The sequence below is a fragment of the Gossypium hirsutum genome, chromosome A05 (assembly GCF_007990345.1).
Source record: "Gossypium hirsutum isolate 1008001.06 chromosome A05, Gossypium_hirsutum_v2.1, whole genome shotgun sequence".
Taxonomy (NCBI): Eukaryota; Viridiplantae; Streptophyta; class Magnoliopsida; order Malvales; family Malvaceae; genus Gossypium; species Gossypium hirsutum.
Window position 1 is genome coordinate 8,441,041 of NC_053428.1, and position 24,936 is coordinate 8,465,976.

A 24,936-nucleotide genomic window follows, 5' to 3' on the forward strand; every position below is an offset into this window, starting at 1 on the left:
ACTGCGGTCTCTGGAAATTTTTATGCATTGTAGGGACGTGTTGGGTGTTTTCCCTTCCCTTCCCTGCAAGGCTCCAACCGGTGAGCACTAGAACTGGAAAAGCTCGTATAAAATTGTATAGCCGCCTTTGTTGATTTTCTTTTCATTTCCCTTTCGTTTTTAATTCTTTTCATTTCCCTTTCGTTTTTACTTTCTAATACCAAACATAATATTTAAATTATTTCTGTTAGAAAAATAATAGTTAATATTCTTTTGTTTAATGTTTTTTTCCCACCCATTCTTGCAAACATGGTTTGAGATCAAGTTAATTAGTTTCCTATACATGGTGAACTTTCAATTCTCAACTTTTAATATAATAAATTGAAATTGAAAAAAATACTTTTAAGATAATGAAAGACTTCAGAATTCAAACATCTCACCTTTCAACTCTACCAATGAACAATGTTTTGTCGTTACTTTTTATTATGTTCCAAAATAATCGTTAATTATATATAAAAAAAAAGTAACTTAATACAATCAAGGGATTCAACATGTGATTAGTTTAAGGTTGGAAATTTTGCATGGATAGAGATGAAGGAAGAAGTGAATTATATTGAGAATGCTGAATGCATATCAGATGAGAAAAGGTAAAAGCATAAATCGCAATCAAGGCGGTCGCGGGAGAGCTGAAAACTGGGCTAGAATGGTAAAGGCTGTCCTTTTAAATTGAATTGATTGTTGGTATTTGGCCTTTGCATGCCATGCCTGCCTGGTTGGCAAACTACAACTCCTTCCCCTCGGTTTTCATGATCCAGGGTACCTGTTGCAGTAGAGAATGAAGGAGAGAGAAAGTTGGCACAAACCAACGATGAAAACAACAAATATTCTTAGAAAAAATAAAACAAAATAATCAATCTTGAAAGTGGTGTTGGACCAGGGATTAATTGTTTGTTTTTCTGAATAATAATTTAATTTATAATTAATTTTGTATGTATGTAGTAGGTGATGGAGCTAGTTGGAAGTGTGATGGAGATTCATTTTTACGATTATCATCATGAATGCGATGTTTTTCTTGAACCTTCATATGGTCCTGCCTGACTCCTCACCTGCTCTTGCTTTTGGACCTCTACATTTGTTATCCCCCCCTCCCCTTTTTTCTATATCTTTTTGGGTTTTACCATTATGTAGTGTTTTATACTTTTACTGGCTGCGACTCCTTTATATTACCATTCATAAATTTGATTACCATCGTCAAATACTGGCATCCCATTCAGTCTTGTATCTCAAGACGAATTCAATAATTATATATTTGAAAAGAAACAGAAATTGCTATTGACCAATGGAAAAGCACGCAAAATCAAACAAGAAAGATAAAAAATTACCCTGAGTTAATATGCTCACCTATCACGCAGTCCTAAATTCCTCTACTTTACTGGAGCTAGCAATAACATTATCCATAGATAAAATGTCAATAATACAAGGAGAAACATCAAAAGTATCAAGTGCTATAGACAATAAGGCCACCTTAGACAAACAATATTAAATAATATTTAAAAATGTATTTATTATCCACATTTAAATTTATAATTACCTTCAAACAATCCGATTTTACAATCATTTTATTTACTCACATCTCCAAAATATTAATATCATAATAAATCAACTGAGCAAAATATATACAAATTGACTCTTTAAAAATTGTCATATCAACATTACACTTAACCCAACCTTCTCTTGGTTTCTTTCTGTAGTGTACCGAGCCGAATTGAAGTTGTTGCAGTGTACCAAAAGTCTCCCATGAAGCTCTCCAACTCTACAAGAAATTGTCAGCAAACATCTCAATTTGAGAAGCAACTAAGTCGACTTTAACAAAGGAAAATCTTAGATATCAAATAAATATATTTAGATAGTGTAATACAAAGGCAAGTTATGTAAGTCGATTTTAATCGTGAATATAAAAATAAACAATACAATAGGCATTTGAGTTCCTAACATTAAACAAATTAAAGTATCAACACATTGATTGGTAAATAAGAAGCTAATTAACATAGTCATGCAATCATCAATAATAGGACCAAGCAATAAACTCTTTGAAGAAGGACTATTAATAAGATAAATAACAACAATAGCATCCAATTCAACGATAATAAGAGAAGTATGTAGACTTTTAGCAAGTAAAAGACCATCCCTTGGTGTCTAAAGTTTAGCAACCATGTTAGTCGTGCGGACTAAGTATCTATGGCAGCCAGCAATCTATTGTCCATTGTATAAAGTATAATAGCACTCGCTCCTGGAGCACCCGAATTGTTCACTGATGAATCATCACAATGGAGCTGTTTAAATCACTCTAACAGTGACGGTGACCATTTGACATGAATGATACTTAACAAACCTTTATTCTTTATATTCATGTAGAGAGTAAAGCAGTCAGCGGCAAGAGAAATAATTTTAGAAATGAACAGATTCTCATTGAAAGGCTTGTAAAAGAAATAAAAAATGATAGCATTTCCGGGTATGGAGGAAGAAGACAATGTTAGATTTTATTAAAATAAATCTACAATATAACTTAATAAACATGGATCTGTCATGTCAAATCATTAAGAATAAATCAAGAACAAAACTAGATGCGGAAACGTACTTGAATTCATGGATTTCTTGAAACTTTATGGAACTTGGGGATTTGATCTTCCAAATTAGCCCACAAGAAATTCAGAGAATATCTACTCTCTCTTTCCTAATGATGGGATATTAGAAAAGATATCTTGTGTATAATTTGGGGACCATAACCCTAATATTTATAACATTATCATATTAGTTCTAATCAAATTCTAATTAGCCCATCATTAATTAGAATTTGATTAGAAGAGAATCTACACATGTTTTGACCCATACTTTATTTAATAATTAAAAACCTAATAAAAGTCTAACCAAATTAGATCACTTTTAATTTGGGCTAACCTATCATAATAGTAAATAATAACATGTAATTATCCTTATTATATATGTGATGTCCAAATTTTTCGAAAAGAATAAAATTTTAGAAATCAGATTCCGTTTAAACCAATCATCAAATGGAAGATTCCAACTAGTAACGGAAAGCAGTCTCAAAGTCTAGCTATAATGTTGCAATTCCCTAGAATACCAGGGTTGGTTTCAGGGTTAGTATTGCAGAAAGGACAGTAGTTCCTCTTGTTCGCAGTAAGGTTCTTGTAGGCAGATAATTTCCAAAGTTTCCCAAATGAAAGTGATATTAGGGGTAAGTTTGAGATTATAAATATTCAATTTCCAACATAAAATTTGAGGCCGAGGTGCGTGCGTGCTGTTTTTCAATTTTATTTTTTAAAGATTTCAGTCGTGTCAGATTGCAAAAAAAAAAAAAAACTTCTTGTTCATTATGCTTGTAATTTCTTGTCGTTAAATTTTATTTTAATATATCAAGTGAAAAAAAGCGGCTAAAAGTATTATAAAAAATCTTTATTTTATATTTTTTAGTCTTTTTATTATAAAAATAGACAAATTAATTATTATAAGTTTAGATGAGTGAGCAAAACAGTTCATTTGTTAATATTGTACCATTAAATGTTTGTTTTGATGTTTATATATAATATATAATAATAAATTTAACCTTTAACGTTTACACATTTATTCAATTGTACTCGTACTCTTAAAGTAAATTAGAAAATTTTTAAAATTAATAAGGTTAAAGGGTCAAAAAGACCTTAGTAAACAATTTAAAAAAAAGTCAATTAAACCCTTTTAAAATTTAAAAATTATTAACAAAATCATAAAATTATAAACAAAATTTGATACTGACCAACAAATTCAAAATCTAATCCCAATTTTTCTTTAAAAATTTAATTTAATGGGTCAATATTGTTATTTTTTAATAAAAGAGTAGAGATTAAATAAAATAATAGGATCAAAATGAATAAATATATAAAGATTGATGGCTAAATTTATTATAATACCTTATATAAATACCAAAATAAATATTTAACGGTGCAATGGAGCTATTTTGCCCACTCACGAAGGATTAATTTACTCATTTTTTCAGTAGAAGAGTTAAAATGCAATCGAGAATATAGTATTTTTTATCGAAAAAAACATTATGAGCTTATAACGAGGTATGTTTTGTTTATGGGCTAAAAATTTTTATGAGAAAAGCCTTGTAACATCATTTTGGGCTTAAAAACCAATAATACATTCTATTGAACTTAAAACCCAACTCGTTTTACTGATTGAAATTGAACCAACCTTCGGCCTCCAACTTTTGCCTTCAGCGCGCCCTCATTTTACTGATTAAAAATGAAAATACGCCACTAGACTAGTGAATGAATTATTTCAGTTAAACTTGAAATGGTAGATGGTGAAAAATAATAAAATTGGTCAAATGTTACGAGCAAAATTGTAATCTTTTAGGTTGTTACAAGTAGACTCTAATTCTAATTAATATGAATAATATATTGGTTAATAAACTTTTTTAGTATTTTTTATTGTTATGATTTTATAATCTATATTTATAGTTTGTGGTTATTGTTCTTTCGTCAATTACCTTTAAAATTTAAATTTATGTTTTTTATTTAAAAGTACAATATATTTTACTATTACATCAAATATTTGTTGATTGTACAATAAAATTAATAATCAAAACATATTCTAATTTTAGTAAGGAAAAAAAGTTAGAATTTTATTTTCGTTTTTAATTTTAAAAAAATAAAAAAAGTTAAAAAAATTTACGTTTTGTTGAAAATTTTAAAATATAAAAATAAATTTGTTTATTTAACAATTTTCAAATAGTATTTCAATTCTAATCCTTATAAATACTTTTTTCAAATATTCTAATTAAAACCAACAAAAGGAAAAAGGCGTATCCAGTTCCATAATTAACAGTGGAATAGGAGTAAAGTCTACGCCTGCCAAAGTCAAACCTTGACTGACTTTTCAGCTTCAGCCCACCTTTTAGCAATCCAAACTTGACCTCTTTTTTTTCTGCATTATTTTTCTCCGATGTCATGCTCGCTGTGAAATGACATCACCATCCTATTCGGCTGCCGCTGCGGCGGAGTCCATCCACCGTTCCCTCGCAGAACTCTCTTCCTCTTCCTCCTCTGATTCCTTCGACAACTCCCGCCGCTTCACTGCCTTCGCTTCCCGACTCCACCTCCTTCTCAACCACCACTACTTCCTCAACTCCGACTCTCTCTCCCCGGCTCTACAGACGGGTCTAAAAGGAATCGCCTCTGATCTTTCCAAAGCCGTCCTTACGGTGTCGGTTTACCGTAAACGAAGCAAGATCTTCGTCCTTATCAACTGCAAATCTCTTTCTACTTCTCTCCAACAACACTCCTCCGCCATCGCTTCCTGGCTCGCCTTGATCGAGTCTTCTCTCTCCGATGATCTCCCCGATCTCCGCAAGAAAACCTCTGATCTCTCTCGTGACATGAAACTATCTCATTTCGCCGTATAAAAATCTCACCAAATCCTTTCCTTCAAAATATAATATTTTTCTTAAAATTTAACCGTAATTGTTTCTTTTTCTTTAGGTTACCGAAAATGAGGAAAGACTACACCGTACCCTACAAAAGGAGGGAGAAGGAAGGCAAACTAGCAAAGCAGTTCAAAGCGCCATAATAATGGATTTAGCGAGATGTTTAGGAATAGATTCATGTAATTACGAGGAGTTAATTAATCAAGTTAAGTTGTTTAAAACGGATTTAGCAAACTCAAATTCCGTTTCCGAAAGACGGATTTTAGTTTCCTTAGAAAAGATTTTAGGCAGCTGGTCAGCAGTTCCCGGAATGTTAACTTTAAAGGTTGACCGTGATTTTGAAGAAGACGCTCACATTTTACCGTTTAAGAATTTTTTGTGTCCGTTAACTAAGGAAGTGATGAAAGAATCTGTTGTGTTAGAGTCATCTCAGACTTATGAGAGAAGCGCAATTGAGTATTGGTTCGAGAGGTGTTTGGAGGATGGAAGGGACCCGACTTGTCCGGTAACGGGTGAGGTTTTGAAGTCGTTGGAGTTGAAACCGAATATTGGTTTGGCGGGTGCTATTGAGGAATGGGTTAATAGGAATGTTGAGATTGAGGTGAAGTGCGCGGTGGAGCAGCTAAGTAAGGAGAGTATGGAGGCAGAGGGTGTTGAAAGGGTGTTGGATGTGGTTTATAAGATATCTGAGGAGCATCCTTCGAATTGGTTTCGAGTTAGGAATGCTGGGCTTGTGGTGATGATTGTTAATTTGCTAAGGAATTCTTCAAAGAGTATTGGAACTGTTTTGAGAAGTAAAGCTCTAATGGCTTTGCTTAGCATGGCTAAGGATGAAGAAAGCAAGGTTAGCACTTCATTCTCTCTCATCTTCTCTATCAATTTAGAAAGTATGAACTAGAATGTGATAGAAAAAGTGTTAGAATTTGGTTGAATTAAGCTTTCCTTATTTGCATTTAAGATTGGCACTGAATCACATCTATGTTTGGTTGACTTATGTCTTCGCAAATGATAAGAGTTTGTTTCTCACATGAACAAAGATGATGCAAGTAAGTAAATTGGTATATGAGTAGTTAAGGAAATGTTGAAGTAAACACGTCGTGTTGGATGGAATTCCCAAATGTTTGCCTTCATCTCATTTCGAAATTTCCAAGTCACATTGTTTGTTTTCTATTCTCTCATACGAAAATGAAAGTAGAATATTTGCCTGCATTTTTTATGTATATTTTATGCTTATCTTTGTCAAAGTAAGTCTGTTACTTCTTTATTAAAGGAAAAAAAAGGGCCATGTAAAGCATTACAGAGTCTAGTCTCTAATATTGTGTCATTATTAATAGAAAATAATGCTTGAAGAGGGCATCACTAGGTTCGCCATACATAGTCTGATTGGAAGCTCAGAGAAAGAGAGGGAGTATGCTGTGAAGTTACTACTAGAGTTCTCTAGTGATGAAGCTTGCTGCACTAGAATTGCTTCAGAGAAGGGTGCATTAGTTCTTCTGTCGAGCATGGCTGGAAATCTAGAGCATCCTGCTTTAGCCAATGTGGCTGAGCAGGTACTGACGCGAATGGAGGTTGCTGAGGATAGTGTTCAGAATTTAGCAGCTGCAGGAAGATTTGAACCCTTGCTCAGTAGATTGCGTGGAGGTATGTCTTATGCTAACTCATTTACTTGAAGAAGAATTTATGATGCTATATAAATTTGAAGGTGCTCTTTTACTTTGAGCAGGACCTGATGATATTAAAATAGAGATGGCTTCCATTATTGGGAGAATGACCTTGACGAATAACAGTAAAGAACAAATTGCCCAGCAATGTGCTCAAACACTAGTTGAGTTGTTATCTAAGCCAGAGGGAAGAACGCCAAGCTTGCTAGCGTTAAATAACCTGTCAGGGTTGGATGACAATGCAACCATTCTTGTCGAATCTGCTGTTCTTCCTGCATTAGTATCTATTCTCTTACAAAACCAAGGTGCTTTACAAGAATGGAAAGAATTTGCTGCATCGATAATTGCAAACATAGTATCAAAACCTGGCCACTGGGAATTAGCTTCAATTGATAACAAAGGGAACTCAATGCAGTCAGAATCAGTAGTTTTTAGTCTTGTTGTCCTTCTTTTAGTTACATCTTCCCAATGTCAAGCATCTATTCTCCGCATCCTATATGGAATGGCTAGCTCACCACAAGCTGCAGGTAATCTTTTGTTGAAATCCTTCTGTGGAAGTAGACATCTTGTTGACAACATGACACCATTATCTCTTTGCTTATAATGGAATTTCTGAAGGAATTTGGACATGGATTTCCTTAAAGTATCCTGTTATGATAATGTTTTTTGTTTGTTTATTTTATTCAAATATGTTGGATCTTGCAGAGTCAGTAGCCATGCATATAAAAAGTTCTGAAGATGGCATCAATACAATCTTTCATTTTCTTGAATACCCAGATGTTGAACACAGAATTTATGCTTTTAAGCTTACAAGAATACTCACAGAAAGGTTTGCTCAGGATTTAGCTCATGAGGTAAAACATTCTGACAAGCTTCTCCTATTTAAAGAGAAATTACTAGACAATCAGTCAACAGAAAGTGAGAAATCTGATGCTGCATGTGTACTTGCCAATCTTCCACTCTCTGAAGATGAGGTAAAGACAGTCCTGGAGGCAAGCTTTGTTAAATGGATAGTAATGAATCTTAAAAAGGAGCAATGCATATCCAACGGGAGAACATCCCAGCCCACATCAAGCATGGAAGAAGGACTTCTAGGCCTATTACTCCACTTTACGAGGAGCCTTGATCAAGAGACTATTAGTGTGGTCAAGGAGCATCAACTGATGACCATTTTCTGTGAGCAGCTCAGTTTTCCTGCAAAACCTAGAGTGAAACAGCTTGCTGCTGTTGGATTGATGAACTTGTCTGAAGCTGGAAGGATGCTTGCAGCTCCAGACTCAGAACCACCAGCTCCCAAAGGATTTTGTGCTTCTTTGATATTCATGTGCAGGAGGGCCTCTCCTGAACCTTCCAATTGTCCCATTCACAACGCTCCTTGTGAATACAATAGTCAACTCTGCTTACTAAAATCCAATTGTATCAGACCTTTGGTAGATCTTCTTCATGATGAGGATGCCAATGTTCAAATTGCTGCAATTGAGGCACTTTCAACTCTTGTGTTAGATACTTCTCGTGGTTACAAAAGAGCTGTGGATGAGCTTGAAAAGCAGGATGTTATTGCAGCTGTTATAGAACTTTTTACAGAAATTCGTCCTGGGGTACTCCAAGAGAGGGCTCTTTGGATGATAGAGAGGACATTGAGAGTGGATAGCCCTGCTCATAGGCACTCACTCAATCAGTCACTGGTTAGGGCTCTGGTAGAAGCCTTAAAGCATGGAACTGCTAATGCAAAGAGACACGCTCAGGATGCTCTTACCAACCTAAAGGAGATATCAGGAGTAAGCGCAAAAGCCTCTAGTCAATCCCGGCCACAGAGGTAGATCGCAATGGTAGTTTTTCTGGGTCAATATTGTATACTGTTGTGATGCTTCAATCTTGTACAGCATTCATGATCACCAAATTTTGTATTCATTGATATATAAATTCATTACAAATGTTATTTATAATTCATGAATTACTTTCATTTTTTTTTGCTTGTCAGTATGATTACATACAGTTCGCTTCTGTCTTCAGTTATAGTTAAACATTCTGTGTATTTAGATAAACAAGCAACATGCTTGAAAAAGAGAAAAGAACTTGTGTCCCAGTCAAATCGACAAATTCAATTGGACCTTTTAGTGTTGACGGAGGGATAAAAAGGTCTGCTCTCTCTGTCTTCCCTGATCCAAAGCCTTTATACGGCATATGTGAGCATGTTAGTTAGCTTAAACTAGATTTATGGGGAACATAACAATCTGCTATATTCAGGTGTAAGTGCCCGATACGTGCATATTTAATTGTATCAACTCTTTGTTAGATCATATTTTATGCTCATCTGAATGTCTTGGATGCATACATTTTGGAATCATCGAAAGCAAGTGAACTTTGCTAAATTTTCTACACTCTGCTCCCTGTGTCCTTTTTCTAGAACATTGAAACCCTAACAGAGTCTATGCTGATAATTGAAAAAAGGAAATGAAATTTCCTCTCTAATGGGAAGAACAGAGTCAATTCAAATAATTGGGAATATATACTTTGAATTGATGAGCAAAGTTGATATATATACCATTTGAAAAAAAAATAAATGCTGAAGAAAATGTTGGACTAAAAACTAACTAATTTTTTGGAACTTGTTGTCAAGTTTGGTAGAATTCTTCTAAAGAGCAAGCATAGAAGGTTCTTAATCTTTTACAGCTATTAAATCCTTTTCTTCAAGATGTGTTGATGGATCCGGTTCAATTGATACCTAAAATATTTACTTAAAGCCTGGTACGGCCTATTCATAAAACCTTGCTTGGCTCGTTTAGTTTATGTCAATGCTTTAATGTTTTGAATATATTTTAAAAATGATTGTCATTGCCATGAATGAGGTATTAAGTTTGATGAATCCTGAGTAAGAAAGAACCTTCACATTTTGCTGATGAACTGTTGATGTTTATATAGTTAATATAGATTCTGCCGGGGCCATCACTAATAGTCCAGAGGTTTTCTGCCAGTTTTCAGGCCAGAAACTTAGTTCTGGTATTTTCCTTTTTATGCTGATCTAAAGTCTGTATCAGAAGTGACAGGTTTCAAGATTAGTTCTCTCCCTGTCAAATACCCAGGGGGTCTCACTGGATTACAGTCAGGTGTAGTGACAAGGACTAGTCCTCTTTGGCGGAGAAGATTGCATTGAGAATCAAAAACTTCTCTTCAAAGCCTCTCATATGGTGGGTGCCTGCAACTTATTCATTCTGTTCTTTTTCAGCATCTGAAACTTTTGGTGTAGGAACTTTATATTGCCTACAAAGGTTATTAAAGAAGGTAACACAACTTTGTGCTGCTTTCTTTCTGAAAGGTGGCGAAGGCAATCCAAAAGGCCATCCTAACTCAGGAGGAGGTTTGGAACTCAATGAAATGCCCTTTCCTGGAACAAAACTTGCATTGTTAAGAATCCCGAGATGGGTTGGCTGGATTCAAGCATATTTGTTCAATGAAATAGATGTTAAGTTGCTGCCTTTTTCTCCAGGGATTCAGAGATGCATATATTGCCAAGTAGGAGGTATAATTTGGAGGAGAATACAAGTCTGCCATTGTTTGGAATGGGACAAAGCACATGCAGGATATAAGATTTGATTGGTACAAGCATATCTGGTTTGAGCTTCCGTACTGAGACATACCCTTATCTCCTGCATGCCGATCTTAGACATATTACCAACTAAATGTAGAATTGGGTTATGGGGGAATTTACAATATCTTGAATATTTGTTCTCTCGGGAAGAATTGGAAACAACAGATAATGTTTTCTTTACTTCCAAACAGTCGGCGGTGAAGCTTCTCTCTGCCTGTGGCATTGTTACTTTAAACAAAGGAACACCAGACCAAGCAGATCGGATGATGTTTTATTTTGCTTAATTTTCCAACACAGTTGGCTCTCGCTTACCTCACTTACCAACATATCTTATTGATAATGTAAATCAGTCTAATAGTTTAAGCTTTGGCAACCCAAATTATTAATTCTAATTATTAAAGCAGCAAACAGATGATCGTAAGTTACCATTGCCAGCTGACGAAATCGAAACCAATTCCTGCCATTTCACTTAAATCAAGAATCTAGTGAGTCACATGCCTTGTACAAATTATTACGTGAGCCACAGTAGAGATACAGTGTATTCTCAGACTGATCCACAGCTCCATACCTGTTTCCCCTTTTTTTATTTTCATTAGCTCCATGGCTGTTTCAGTTGCTTTCCCTTGGCAATTTGAATGAAATTTAGAACATAATAGCTAAAGGACAATAATTAATTCACTAGTTCCATCATGAATATGTGACATTACTTTTCACTATTTTAAACGATTAAGCTTAAGGATAATATGAAAATATGACATGGACATTTAAAAAGAAAATTAGGAATTGGAATTTCTCAACCCAGTTTCATTTGCTTTTTAAATTATTCATCAATTGTTTCTCTCAACATACAAAAACAAAAGTGTTAGTCAATCATTAGGGATAAAAATGTTAGATTTTATTACATTTTAAAGATTAAAGTGTGTGTAAGGCTTGGGTTCCTTCAATCAGGCTTGAACCAAGGAAAAGTAAATCAACCCTAGCACATCTTAGATTCAGACCACAAGAAAAAGCCTAGAAATTCCCACCAGTTAAAAAAAAAAAGCAGATATATAGAAACATCAAACACAGCAACAGATTTCGGTCGGAAGAGGGCAGTTCTTTACCCTCTTGTTTAAAGTCATTGTTGGGTAGTTCTTAACTAATGTCCAAAGCCTAGTTTTGAAAAGCCAGTTTAAAGACGGGGAAATGTCCGCATCTTGGGCTTCAAACCCCAAAGAATTTCCACAGTCTGTCAATGCTGACTCGACTACTCCTCTGACTCAATGTCTCACTCTCACTTACCCAATTGTCTCCTTCCACGCATTCCATATACCTCATCATTATTCTTATTTGATAATGTCCCACTTCTTTCCTTTCTACGTAACATATCACCCATGTTTTGCTTCGCTATTTTTGATCTATAAGAATAAGATGCTGATAATGTCACAAAGTGTTAGGATCGTCCTGATTAAGCAACGAACAAGTAAAAATAGTAGAAGAAATTGAGAAGATGAACACACAAATTTAACGTGAAAAAACCCCTCAAAAGAGGATAAAAAACCACGGGCAAAGATAATTTTACTATAATGGCAAAAGAATGAAGAGTACAAAAGATGGAGATAAAAACTAAACCCCGAAAACCCGAAAAACAAAGAACCCGAAAAACGTAAACACAAAATTCTCTGAATGTGTTATGAGTTCTAATCTAATGGGTGTCTCTTTATTCTAAGATTGTAAAGGAGCCTATTTATAGGCTAAATTAGTAAGTCAAATAAACTATACTAATAAATGCTAAATATATTATACTAATAAATACTAAATCTTCTAGAAAGAAAATATATTTTTGTTTAACTTGACTTGCAAGCAATCTCTTAGAATTTGGGTCACACAATTCTAACAATCTCCACCTTGACACAAATTCTTTCAATGCCATCTTTGCCAAAACCCGCCACGGGCCTATCTTGAACTATGCAGGGAATTAACTGAGTCGAATCTATGCTTAGAAGCTGGAAGACTTCTAGCCTTCGACTTGTGCACTGCCAAATCAAAACTAACCCGGGTCTGATTTTCACGAATGCAGTGCCCTAACTTTTCAAAACCTGCATCCAAAAGAGAACCTCTCTTCAACGAAACGGTCATACCTTTTTCCCTCCTATGACCAAGTTGCCTCCGCTTCAAATGAGTTGACTTTGACTCCGTAACGGACGAGGGACGTCCGATTTCACCGGTCACTGTAGAACCTTCCAGAATATAAAGACTGCCGGTTCTTTTACCTTTTAACAAAACGAGAGCTCCACGAGATACTTTAATGTCGCTCGACTCGATGTTGATTCTGCATCCTTTCAAGTCTAAAATACTCAAGGAGATGAGATTCTTTCGTAAATCAGGTACATACCTGACATCTGAGAGTGTCCTAATCGTCCCATCGTGTATCCTAATTTTAACAGTACCAATACCGATTATTTTACTAGATGAATCGTTTCCCATGTGCACAACTCCACCTTCAACTGAACTGTATGTGGAGAACCATTCTCTATTGGGACACATGTGGAAAGAACATCCTGAATCTAGGATCCACTCAGACGTAAGCTTGGAGTTATCGCTCGTTGACACTAACAAGAAATCATCACCGCCTTCATCGACCAAATTAGCACCAGCTACATCTTCCTCGTTACTCTCAGCAGCTCTTTTATTTCGCAGTTTATAACAATCTGCTTTGACGTGACCTAACTTTTTGCAATAGCGACACATTTTATCTCGTTTCTTTGATGCTACCAAAACGGAAGCTTGTCTATCTGCTTTGCTATTCAAATCAAACTCATTGTCGAGTTTGTCTCTACTCAACAAATGACCCTTCACATCTTTGAACGAGAGTTTGTCTCTGCCATAAATCAGGGTCTCCCTGAAAGACTTGTATGAAGAGGGTAAAGATCACAATAATAGCATAGCTCGATCTTCATCGTCAATATAAACCTCAACGTTCTTTAAATCATTTAAAAGAGTAATGAATTGACTGATGTGATCTTTAAGAAGCTCACCTTCGTTCATGTGAAACGTAAATAGACGTTGTTTCAACACTAAACGGTTAGCCAGAGACTTAGTCGCATAAAGAGTTTCTAACCTTTTCCACAAGGCGAATGAGGTCTTCTCCATCAATACCTCCTGCAATACTGTATTCGCGAGGCACAACTGGATTGCAGACAAGGCCTTTTCATCAAGCTCTTCCCATTCTGTTTGATTTAGATTCTCAGGCTTTTTCCCTGTAACAACCTTTTTCAAGCCATTTTGAACTAGAATTGCCATCATCCGAACTTGCCACAGATTGAAATTTGTCTCACCATCGAACTTCTCAATTTCAAACCTTGTTGCTGCCATCTCTGACCGGGCTGATCTATGAAAGTTAAACTAGCTCTGATACCACTTGTTAGGATCGTCCTGATTAAGCAACGAACAAGTAAAAATAGTAGAAGAAATTGAGAAGATGAACACACAAATTTAACGTGGAAAAACCCCTCAAAAGAGGATAAAAAACCACGGGTAAAGATAATTTTACTATAATGGCAAAAGAATGAAGAGTACAAAAGATGGAGATAAAAACTAAACCCCGAAAACCCAAAAAACAAAGAACCCAAAAAACGTAAACACAAAATTCTCTGAATGTGTTATGAGTTCTAATCTAATGGGTGTCTCTTTATTCTAAGATTGTAAAGGAGCCTATTTATAAGCTAAATTAGTAAGTCAAATAAACTATACTAATAAATGTTAAATATATTATACTAATAAATACTAAATCTTCTAGAAAGAAAATATATTTTTATTTAACTTGACTTGCAAGCAATCTCTTAAAATTTGGGTCACACAATTCTAACACAAAGGTTACTTCATGTTTAAACCCATTGATGCAAAAGACAAGTAAATTGCTGGAAGGAAAATAGACTTGTCATAACTAGGCATGCTATCCCTGATATATTGTTGATCAGCTCAGCTTTGCCCAATTGCCCCTACTTTCAAACGCAAATCCCGCCTTCCAACTTCTCTTTCATTATCACCACTAACATTCAAAATTTCTGCTTTTGGCTTTTAGGGGCCCCTTTGCTTTTAGTTCCTTTTTGTTAGAGTTGGAAAGCTAAAGTAAGTTAAAGGTTACTCCAACAAAAACCCAAATTCATTCTCTCTTCATCTTCCGTTTCCCTAGTTTGTTTACTTTACCTTCTTTTCTTTTTTTTAACAACATGAAGTTGTTATCTTCTTCTCCTTCCGTTTCTTCTTCTACTTCTTCGGCTGTCTCTTTTGATCCCAAAATTTGTTCTCCAAAAAGTGCAACTGCTGGTTGCCTTTCAGGGATCTTACGTCGAATTCTTTGTTCCAGGACTCTCCCAACACACCCTTCCGATCACATTACTGAGTCTAATTCAGTAGCCAGTTGTAACAAACCACAACAGTTCAGTGATGCTTCCAAGGTCACTCCTGGGATTGTTGCTAGGCTGATGGGGTTGGATTCCTTGCCTGAAACCACGTTGCTTAACACTCAATTCCCTCCCAATTCAATTGCAAGAAGCCGGTCCATGAATTCAGCTGATTATAAGCAAGATACTGTTTCCATCCATGGAAAGCATAAACGAGTCAACTCTACACTGTCTTTCCGAGACATGCCTACTTACTTTGAGCTAGAAAATGAAGAATTTTTCGTGCTCAGCTTTGAGAAGGGAAGCGAAAGGAAAGAGCTGAGATCCAAACAAAGGAAATGTAAAGGATGCGGTGGAGAATTGAAGCAAAGAAAAGAAGCCAAGGAAAATATGGTGGAGAAAGTTGCTGGGAAAAAGAACAAGGACAAGGACGAGCAAGCTAGCAAAAGGGTTTTGAATGTGTTGGATGAAGAGAAGCTGAACAGGAGAATTGTTGAGAAGCCTAATCAGGAAATAGCCAAATGCAGGGAAGTTAATGATTTGTGCTTGGAGAAACCAAGTGTTGCCAAAAAGGGTCTGGAGAGCTCTAAATGTTTGGAGAAGAAAGGATCAGTTCCTGATGCAGCAAAACCGAGGAAGAAAAAGAAGAAATTACAACATCCCGGGGCTCAAAATGTAGAGCCTGAATGCAGCTCAGAAGATTCGAGCCCTGTTTCTGTTCTTGTTTTTGATCAATTCATCATTGACCATGATGTTCCTACATCAGGTTGGTGCTTCTCTATTCCGTGTATACGTTTATATTTACGTTCAATCTTTTTTAAACCGGACTTTGAAATTATTTGTAACAGAGGAAGATTCAAAAGTAGCAGAAGGGTCAAACCCAAGAAGGAAATTATCTCCAGACCTGGAAAATTATGGATGCAAAACTCCTTGTAATGATGGTAATTTGACGGAAGATGATCCAAGGGAAAACAGCACTCAAGTAAAAAACTTTGAATGGAGGAAAAAAGATTGCCACGGTGAGAAAAACTTGGAAGGTTGGGATTCAATTTGCAGGGTGATTGAAGCTGAGGTAGGTAAAGCAAGTTGGTTATGCTCTAACAATGAACAACTTGAAGATATTACTACAGATTTTGGATCAAAAATTTTGGACCAATTGTTAGATGAGCTTGTAATTCAACTTCATGGAATTATCCCATGAAGAATTTGAACTTGTAAAAGTATAGTAGTGAAGCCAGGCATTGTAAATTATTTCCAATTGCAAAATCCTATAGTCAAAGATATACAGCCCTCTACTATCTTCTTTCAAAATTTTCTGTCAAATCTTGCCTCACTTTCTCAACTAAATATGATTTTAAAATTATTTGACATGAAAGATGTGGCTGACAGCAATATATATATATATATATCCTGAAATTATCCAATTTCAGCATAACAATTAATACTAGTATTAAATTACCATATAAGAAGTTGGTCTACATCCTTGAACATGAGTTTGAGGGTTGGAAGAATACTTTTCTAACCGGCAACCTTGGACCAATGTTTTGGTGCTTTATTAAATTACAAATAACCCTGGAGATTAATAAAATAATCAGATTGCATGCAATGCCGGCTGCCGAAGTCATGGGATGGCCTGCCCTGGAATCTGGATTAACAATTTTTTTAGTATTCCTTTTACTAACAACAGTTTTTTTTATCATTCGGTTTCTGCATCTGCAAGTAACCTTGGATCAACATTTGACTAAAACATTCTCCTATTTTCAGAGAGAGAGCAAAACTTCTGTTTCTTTCCGCTTAACTTAATTGATTCATGCAAAATTTAAATATTCTTTTTATTTGTTACATGAATGTGGAGTGTTTTTTTTTTTTCAAAATAAAATGTAACACTATTAAATTTAACAAAAAAAACAATTTACCAAATTTAACAAGTGAAGATAAAATTTAAAATTAAAAGGCAATTAAAATTTTAAAAATAAAACCTTTATTTAGGGTCTGTTTGATTGCCAGTAAAATATTTTTCGTAAAATGATTTCAGGAAAATATTTTACTTTTCTGTAAAATGATTTACTGGAAAATATTTTCTGCTGTTTGATTGAATCTGTGTAAAATATTTTCGGCTGTTTGGCAGATTTTCTAGAAATATTTTTCAAAAAAATTGTTTTTACATATATTGATATATATTAATAAATTTTTATATTTTAAATTATTTTTACATATATTGCAATGATTTATTTATAATAATACTCAATTATTAAGCTACAATATTAATCGTTATAAATTGAAAAAAATTAATATCAAATAAATTATTTGTAATTGTGTTAAAAAAATAAGTATTGAATAATTAAAAAATAAGTTACTGGAAAATCGATAAACAGAAGCAATTTTATACCGGAAATGAAGGAAGGAATGAAGGAGGCGATAGAGAGGAGAGCACGGAAAATGTCTTACGGAAATTGAAAGAGTAAGACATTTTCCCTAAAATGTAACCCATTTTCCCTTGTTTTGGAGTTCATTTTCCAAATGGAAAATGTTTTCCGCCAATCAAACGCTGAAAAAGTTAGAAATGATTTTCCGGAAAATCTATTCCTTCAATCAAACAGACCCTTATCTTTATGTATGCATAAAAATCTTTATTTTTGTCTGAAAGAAGTGTTTCTCGTTCCCCTAGGCTTCTAGTGCCCTTTCCACTACCAAGAATAAGAAAAAAGTTAAGTGAGGGGCGGGGAGGAAAATAAGCCGAACACATTTTGGGCTACCTTTTTAACTTAGTGCTCAAAACAATACGAACCCACTTTGAATCATGGAATCAATGAACCCCTCTCACCTTTTGAAATGCCAAAAAGTAAGATTTCAGATTTCAAAAAGTTGATAGCTCTATCACATTGTAAAGATAGATTGAAGTATTACAGTGGCGAATCAATCTCTCATTTTATGTGCTTTGTGTTGTAAAGAAATCAAACTCTCAATTTCCTTTGCAGCTGAAGATAGAATGGTGGGTGGGTTTGATTTGCAAAGAGATTCAACAATATCATCAGATGTAAAAGGATAAGCAAGTTTTTAACAGAAAAATAGATATATAAATTAAATAATGCAGTAGTTTTTAATACATAAAATATGAACAAGCCCCCACCAAAAGAAAATATACTAAAAGAATCAGTGCTGCGCTTGCTTCCCTTTGCAAATTGAAATGAATGTAACCCTGAAACTTGACTAATTGAAGTGTTGAACATTGGCCTAACTATCCTCTCCTGCTTTAGACCGACCTATCCAAGAAAACCCAATATTGTGACAAAAACGAATAACAGACATTATTCTTGAGAACCTCAGAGTAGGTTTGGCAGAAACCTTTTTCTTCTGCTCACCTTGTATTCTCTCCTGGTCCATTTCATTCCAATTACAGATGCTGAGTATTTGATAAAAATTCAAAGAAATGGGCAAAAATACAAAAACTAGTTAAAAGTTAACTTAGGAGATAATGGTGGGGATAGCCTCGTGCTTTCAGGCCACCATCTGTTTCTGGTCCATGTATAATTGCTCCACCCAAGCAGGAAGCAGCTCCGCGCCCCCAGGGTTACGATGACACTGCTCCTCCTCAAAACTTAACTGCCCGGCAGAAGGAGGGTCCACCACCAGAGACTGGACCCATGACACATCAGGCTCATCTGTAGTTGATGATATAGAACGAGGCGCATTTCCCAAATTGCTGCCACTGCTTCGGAACCCGAAGGAAGCAGATTTTCTTAGTTTGTTTAGCTCTTCTCCCTGTATGCCCCAGTCTAGTTTGCCATCAGGGGAACCCCAGTCTGACAGGTTGGAAGGCATTGCACTTGCAGAAGAAGCTGGCGAAGACAGCCCTGAATGACGATTTACAGCAGTACGCTCGATAAAGCTCTGGCTACGCTTTGCAAAGGCAGATGACCTTGAACTTAAAACTGCAGCCGCAGACGGCCCAGATGGATCGATCCCAAAGGATGAAGATGCCCTCACCGGAGAGGATGGTAGGTTGGTCGGATAGCTAGCCCTGAGCTGCTGGTTAATATTCTGGCGCGTATGAACTCCAGTGGGAGATTGCAGCTGAGATGCTGCAGCATCAAGCGAGAGTCCTTGTATTTGTGGCATAATACTAGGATCAAGAGATCCAAAAATATCATCGAGGTTAGTTGGCTTCACCCCTCCAAATCTATTTAGTTCACTAGTTCGGTCACCAGCGGCAGAAAATGCTGTAGAATTGTTCCAGCTGGTTGGGGAGGAAAGGCCAGATATCTCATCAATTAACTGTTGCTGCTGCTGGCGGCGGCGACGACATTCCAGCCCCAGTAGTTCCATGTCTAAATCCATATCCCGAGCACTAAGTGTAGTTTTCAACCTACTACCAGGAAGCTGCAAGGTAGGAGGTATGATGTTAGACTGATTTGGCCACATCGAACCACCAATAGGAGAAGAAGCACCAGTAGGGGTCAAGGGCGGTGTTGATGTCGGAGGTATCATAACAGATGGGGAGCCAAGAGCAAGCGGGCTCATGGAACCCATGTCTAAGGGGGAACCAGCAGCCGAATAAGATCTCGGGGAAGGCACTGCTGAGCCGGTTGAAGCATACAAGGGACGAAGCTCCTCAGGCTTGTGAGCAAAGAAACAAACTCTCCTGGTACAATTAGTCTCATCCTTGCATAAACGGGTTCGATACTGGGCAGGATGAAGCCAGCACTCAAAAATACCATGTGCATACTCACAGTTATCACCTTGCCTGCATGATCCCTTACGAAATTCAGGGCAAGGTACACAGCTATAATGATATTTCCTAGGATCACGCCTCCTAGCATTTTCCCCAGGATGAACAAAGGGGCACTCAGTCCAATCGTGAGAGTAAGCCCTTGAACAAGGCTTGACCTTGAAAGTATACATCCTAAACTCATCAGTGCCGTATATCCCGTTCTTAATATCCGGAAGAGTAAGATCAACGGGATACTCTTTCTTCTCAGTTCCATCTTTCGAAACCCGGGGCATGGAACCCTCTTGTTCCTCTAGCCCTCCCATTTCATTTCCTAACTGAGCAGGCAAGCCCTCTATCTCCCCAACACAGTCACTTCCTTTCAGCAAAGACTCCAACCTCTTCTTCCTCAAGCCAAAAGCCGAGTTACAAGCCGGAGCAATCAAATCGCCAGGCCGGTTTCCATTAGCATCGAGAGAATCGATATCAGCAGAAGCATCAAGCAAGATTTTGACAATTTCAGGCGAATAAAAAGAGCCACCAGCAGCAGCACAGTGGAGAGCGGTGGCCCCATCTGAACCACAAGCCCTGTTAACATCAACACGGCCCCTTTCAACAATATAATTCACCACATCCTGGCTCCCGAACAAGGAAGCAATCAAAAGGGGTGTCCTTTCTTCAAACCCCATCTTCTTCGAACCCAATCGCCTTCCATACCACAAGCCTGCCTCATCCATATCATGACCCCCTTCTTCAACAGCAATTTTAAAGCCAATCAAATCATTTGAAGCCGACAACTCCAGCAAAACCGAGAACTTTTGAGGAACCTCATCTTCTTTACGAGACTCACCCTCCATCGTTAAACAAGTTTGAGTTGGCTTCCTCTTCGGACCACTGCACATGGAAATTTGTCTTATTTTCTGCAAAATAAAATTGACTTAAAAGGAGAACAAAGAGAGAGAGAAAGAAGGCTGAAATCCCACAGTTTATGAACATAACGAAAGACATAATAAATTTTTGCATTAAGCCTTCAATTTTTATAGATAAGGATCTGATCATTAAAACCACAACCATTAACTACATAACAAATAAACTTATCCAAGAATTAAGAAAATCAAGACATAAAATTAAGACCAAATAAGAAACAGAAAGAAAGAGTTACGGAAACCTCAACAAAAAAAAAATTAACTGCGCATACAAAAACACTCCAGCCTAATCTCCAACCATGGTACTAACATTAAAAATCAACTACCCCCAACAATAAAAACACATCAAAGTTTCTTTCCTTTTCACATATTTTCTCACCAACAAAACAGAACAAGGAAAAAAGGAGCAAAAAGAAACCCCAAAAAAAACATACCTTTGAAACACAAATTTGAGAACAAGAACAGAAACCCGGAATGTCTCTTTAAGAAAAAGAAAAGGAAAAAAAAAAAACAAGCTTTGTGTGTTTTAAACTTGAAAGTTCAAACCGAGCTTAAAGAGAGAGAGAAAGCGAGAAATGGAAAAGAGACAGGATTAATTTTATCTCATTCTTAAACTACATACATATATTTAAAAAGTTAATTAAAAATGAGATATTATAATCTTTAACCAACTTATGATATTAAATTTTTTAAATTTTGAATTTTTTTTCCTTTTTTAAAAAAATAGTTTAATACATTTTATTCTTATAATAATAACAATAATAATAGTAAAAAAGAATGAGCCTCTTTTTCCCTCTCAAATAAATGGGACCCATAAAATTCAAATGCAAATGCAAATGCACATGAAATTGCTAATTAAACTCAAATTCCATTTTTCTTTACGTTTTGGGGGTTAAGGTTTACGTGGGGAGGGATCCACGGAGAGAGGTGTTAATATCTACCTTCCATCGAATGACAAACGGACGCGTGTTAATAAAAATTATTTTATTTTCTTTATGTGGAAACGGACACTCGATTTTGGAGAATCCGGATTCGTCACGATTTCCGCCTCTTTTTGGCTCCAAGCGGATGACGTGGGCGTACCTGCACCGTCAGCAAGGTTATTTTAAAGCCGACTCGTTTGTGGTTTCTGATAAAATTAGCCGGCTGTGACTTTGAATAATGGACTGGCCAATGGAGATGATGGCCGGAAGGCGTACGGCCTGCATTTTACTTGTCTGTGAAGGATGTTGGGTGTAAGAATAAAGATTGGATATGGTTTTAAGGAGACAAACAAAACTCGTTGGTACTATCGACGAATCGCAGCGTTTCGATATGTTCTAGAAGAAGCGTTTGTCTGTCATCTTGTTGGGAATTTTTATAGCCCTTTGGTCAATTCATATATAAATATGAAAAAGGTCATTAAATAAATGAAATGAGAATTTTAATTTGTAGGTTAAATTTTGGATCATGTCTTGGGGGCATAATTGCTAATCTAACATCTATAAGTATCTTCGATTGGGGTCCGAATAAATTTAAATGATTTTCAGTTTTAAATTTCAAATTTTATTAACAATGAAATATTACAATCAAATCTTAAAATTCAAAATTTAATAATGGAAGTGTCTCTTTAGACATCAACAGGAGGAAAGGAAGGAAGGGCTATGATTTCACTATTTTTTTTTTTTTAAAAAGGAGAAATTTGAGTAGTAAGTATGAAATGAATACTTAAAGGCACCAAGAAAAAGTCCATGGCGTGCTGAAATGAAGGACCCACAATTTGAAAGCGAAGCCAATGCCAAGTTTTCCTCATAGTAAATTTCATAAAGAAAAACACTTGCATTTTCATGTTTGTAATTAGATCTACTCTATGAGTAGATAGATTCCTCGGTGTTACACCCTGTTTGGAATTCCAATTTAACTCCATTCATTCTATTTTCTCATTTTTACATTCATTCTTGCTTGGGAAAAATAATTATTTTCCATGTTCTTAGCTCTTCTTTTGAAGAAGAATTTGTTCTTATAACTGAAAATTACTTAGCTTTAATTTTTTTAAAATTTATTGGTTACCAAAAAAGAAAATATTGATTATATGGTTGAATCCAAGTTTGTAGGTGGTGTAGAGGCAGTCTCATTTTGGGTTAGGGAAAACACAAAATGGAAACAAGAATGCATGTGTACAAATAATTCTATCAAAGGTTTGATGAATAGATGTTCCATTTAATATAGTGGGAAATGGCTTTTATCATTTCAAGAGTAAAGAATATCAAACCCCACTATCATATATTTAACCACCCATTCTTAAACATAATTAATTGCTTTTCATATAGTTGATTATCAACACAAAAGATAAAAGGTTATTGACTTTAAATGATTCAACATTCTAGTATATTAATTCCAAGAAAATATTAAAATAAAATAAAATTATATATTACATTTTAATTCTGTGCAAATAAATCAACAAAAGTTGGGCTAAGTGGAATCGATTGCGAATTTAGTATTATTTCAGTATTTATGTTTTTGATTAAAAAAAAAGTATTTTTAAAAAGTTTAAAAGTATCTTATTTTAAAAATATTTTTTTACTCAAAAATGTTATTGAGAAGTAATGTAAATTGGTTCTGTAAAAATTAATAACCATTATAGAGATGAATTTCATATACGTAATTTCTAAAATAAGGATTGAATAATAATAGTAAGATAGTTATAAAAGGAGTTGCCAATTTTCCAGTTTGCAGCATCAAAGGGAAAGTAGAAGTCAGAGTTGGCCTACAAAAATTGGAATTATATTACAAAGGAGTTTTCTTGCTCCACAAGGTAATCTTTAAATGGACTGGACCACCGCCCATTCCCTGTGCCTGCCTTCTTTTTTTAATTTTTTTCTCTGAAAGCATTGTGGAATTATGGAAAACAAGGATGTTGATTTTTTTATTAAGTTAAAATCAGTCATAGGTGCATGTATTTTTTATAAATTTTTATTTTTATTTTTTCTACTTAAATTTATATCTAATTATTATAACTATTATTTTTTTTTAAATTAGTTGGTGTGATAATTTAAAAAAATTTACTTGATTGCAATGTAATTAAGAAAATGACATCCTAATGAATTTAAATTCAATAAAATAATTTTGATAATGTTAACAATTTGACATAAATTTTAAAATTTAAAAAGTAGTGGGAATAAACTTCTAAAAGTAAAAAGTACTAAAATCAAATTCCAAATTTACAAGATTTATAGATACATTTTAACCTTTTTAATATTATAAGGTATTCATTTAAATGGTAAATTGAGTGTAGGGATGAGAATGAAGCGGACAAAGTTAGATGTTATTATATCCATCATTACTCGATAGTTGACACGTTCTAATCCATTACTTGACTCGCTCTACTATGAATATATAATATTAAAAATCATAACTATTTATATGGATGTTAGATTCATACATTCTTACCTTACCTTGCTTTATTTTAAATTTATTTTTATTATTTATATTTAATATTTTCAATATTTTTAAAAGTAAGTAAACATTTAAATATAAAATATTTAATTTTTTATAATACATTAGTATATTTTTACCTTTTTAATATATATAAATAAAAGGATTATGTGTGAAATTACAGAGTTTATTGACCCGACTAAAGCAGAAACGACAGGAACCTAAAAGAAGTAACATGAATTTTGTTCATTGCCGGTTTAAAACAAAACCAATTGGCCTAGGAAGGAAACTTGGCTGATTTAAATAGGGAGAAAATGCAGCAGTGGTAATTTATGAATAGAAAGGGTACATAATAAGAATAAACTACGACGTAAGGGAAGGTAGAGTAGGATTCATTTTGTCATTTGCAAACGGTTTGTGAACTAAAAACCTTGGGGGGGGGGGGGCTTATGCAGTGGCGCAGTGTTAGCGTATAGGGCCTTTACTTTCAATGAAATGACCTATGAATTTCCCAAACACTGGGCCTAGTAGTTGGGCAGATAGTATCCTTATAGCAACTTTGGTTTTTATGACTAAAATTAAATCAGTATTATTTTTAATAAGTATTTTTTTGATAAAAAATATTTTTGAGAAAAAAAATTAATAAATTAGATGTTTTTGAAAAGAAATACTTCTCAAACCCTAAAAATTAGTCCAAAAGTATTTTTGACAGCAGAGAATTTTAGCTTCTCTTCAAAACTTCTTGAGTGTTTTTTACCCCAAAATTATTTTTTAAAAATAATATTA

The 24,936-nt window shown here is 35.0% G+C and overlaps 3 protein-coding genes and 1 long non-coding RNA gene across 6 annotated transcripts; 2 read left to right on the plus strand and 2 right to left on the minus strand.

Moving 5' to 3' along the window:
- Positions 1–451: 451 nt before the first annotated feature.
- On the minus strand, positions 452–2,724 carry LOC121229297 (uncharacterized). Its single transcript, XR_005927025.1, has 3 exons — positions 2,618–2,724; positions 1,708–1,792; positions 452–799 (listed from the first exon to the last, which is right to left on the minus strand). It is a non-coding gene; the product is annotated as an uncharacterized lncRNA (long non-coding RNA).
- Positions 2,725–4,854: 2,130 nt separating this feature from the next.
- On the plus strand, positions 4,855–9,071 carry LOC107959200 (U-box domain-containing protein 44). The gene is made up of 5 exons (XM_016895195.2): positions 4,855–5,440; positions 5,523–6,311; positions 6,802–7,108; positions 7,191–7,655; positions 7,834–9,071. The coding sequence occupies exons 1-5, from the start codon at positions 5,006–5,008 to the stop codon at positions 8,946–8,948; spliced, it is 3,111 nt and encodes a 1,036-aa protein (XP_016750684.2). The 5' UTR covers positions 4,855–5,005; the 3' UTR covers positions 8,949–9,071.
- A 5,621-nt stretch (positions 9,072–14,692) lies between these two features.
- On the plus strand, positions 14,693–16,385 carry LOC107959203 (uncharacterized). Its single transcript, XM_016895199.2, has 2 exons — positions 14,693–15,868; positions 15,951–16,385. Exons 1-2 carry the CDS (start codon positions 14,929–14,931, stop codon positions 16,301–16,303), a joined length of 1,293 nt encoding a protein of 430 aa, XP_016750688.2. The 5' UTR covers positions 14,693–14,928; the 3' UTR covers positions 16,304–16,385.
- A 1,771-nt stretch (positions 16,386–18,156) lies between these two features.
- On the minus strand, positions 18,157–21,477 carry LOC107959202 (zinc finger CCCH domain-containing protein 66). 3 transcript variants are annotated; one of them, XM_016895197.2, is made up of 2 exons: positions 21,171–21,477; positions 18,157–20,730 (listed from the first exon to the last, which is right to left on the minus strand). In XM_016895197.2, the coding sequence occupies exon 2, from the start codon at positions 20,710–20,712 to the stop codon at positions 18,601–18,603; it is 2,112 nt and encodes a 703-aa protein (XP_016750686.2). In that variant the 5' UTR covers positions 20,713–20,730; positions 21,171–21,477; the 3' UTR covers positions 18,157–18,600. The 3 variants fall into 3 exon arrangements, with proteins under 3 accessions (XP_016750686.2, XP_016750687.2, XP_040969120.1); XM_016895198.2 differs by having other exon boundaries at positions 18,157–20,704; positions 21,171–21,475; XM_041113186.1 differs by lacking the exon at positions 21,171–21,477 and adding an exon at positions 20,979–21,156 and having other exon boundaries at positions 18,157–20,704.
- Positions 21,478–24,936: the final 3,459 nt, after the last annotated feature.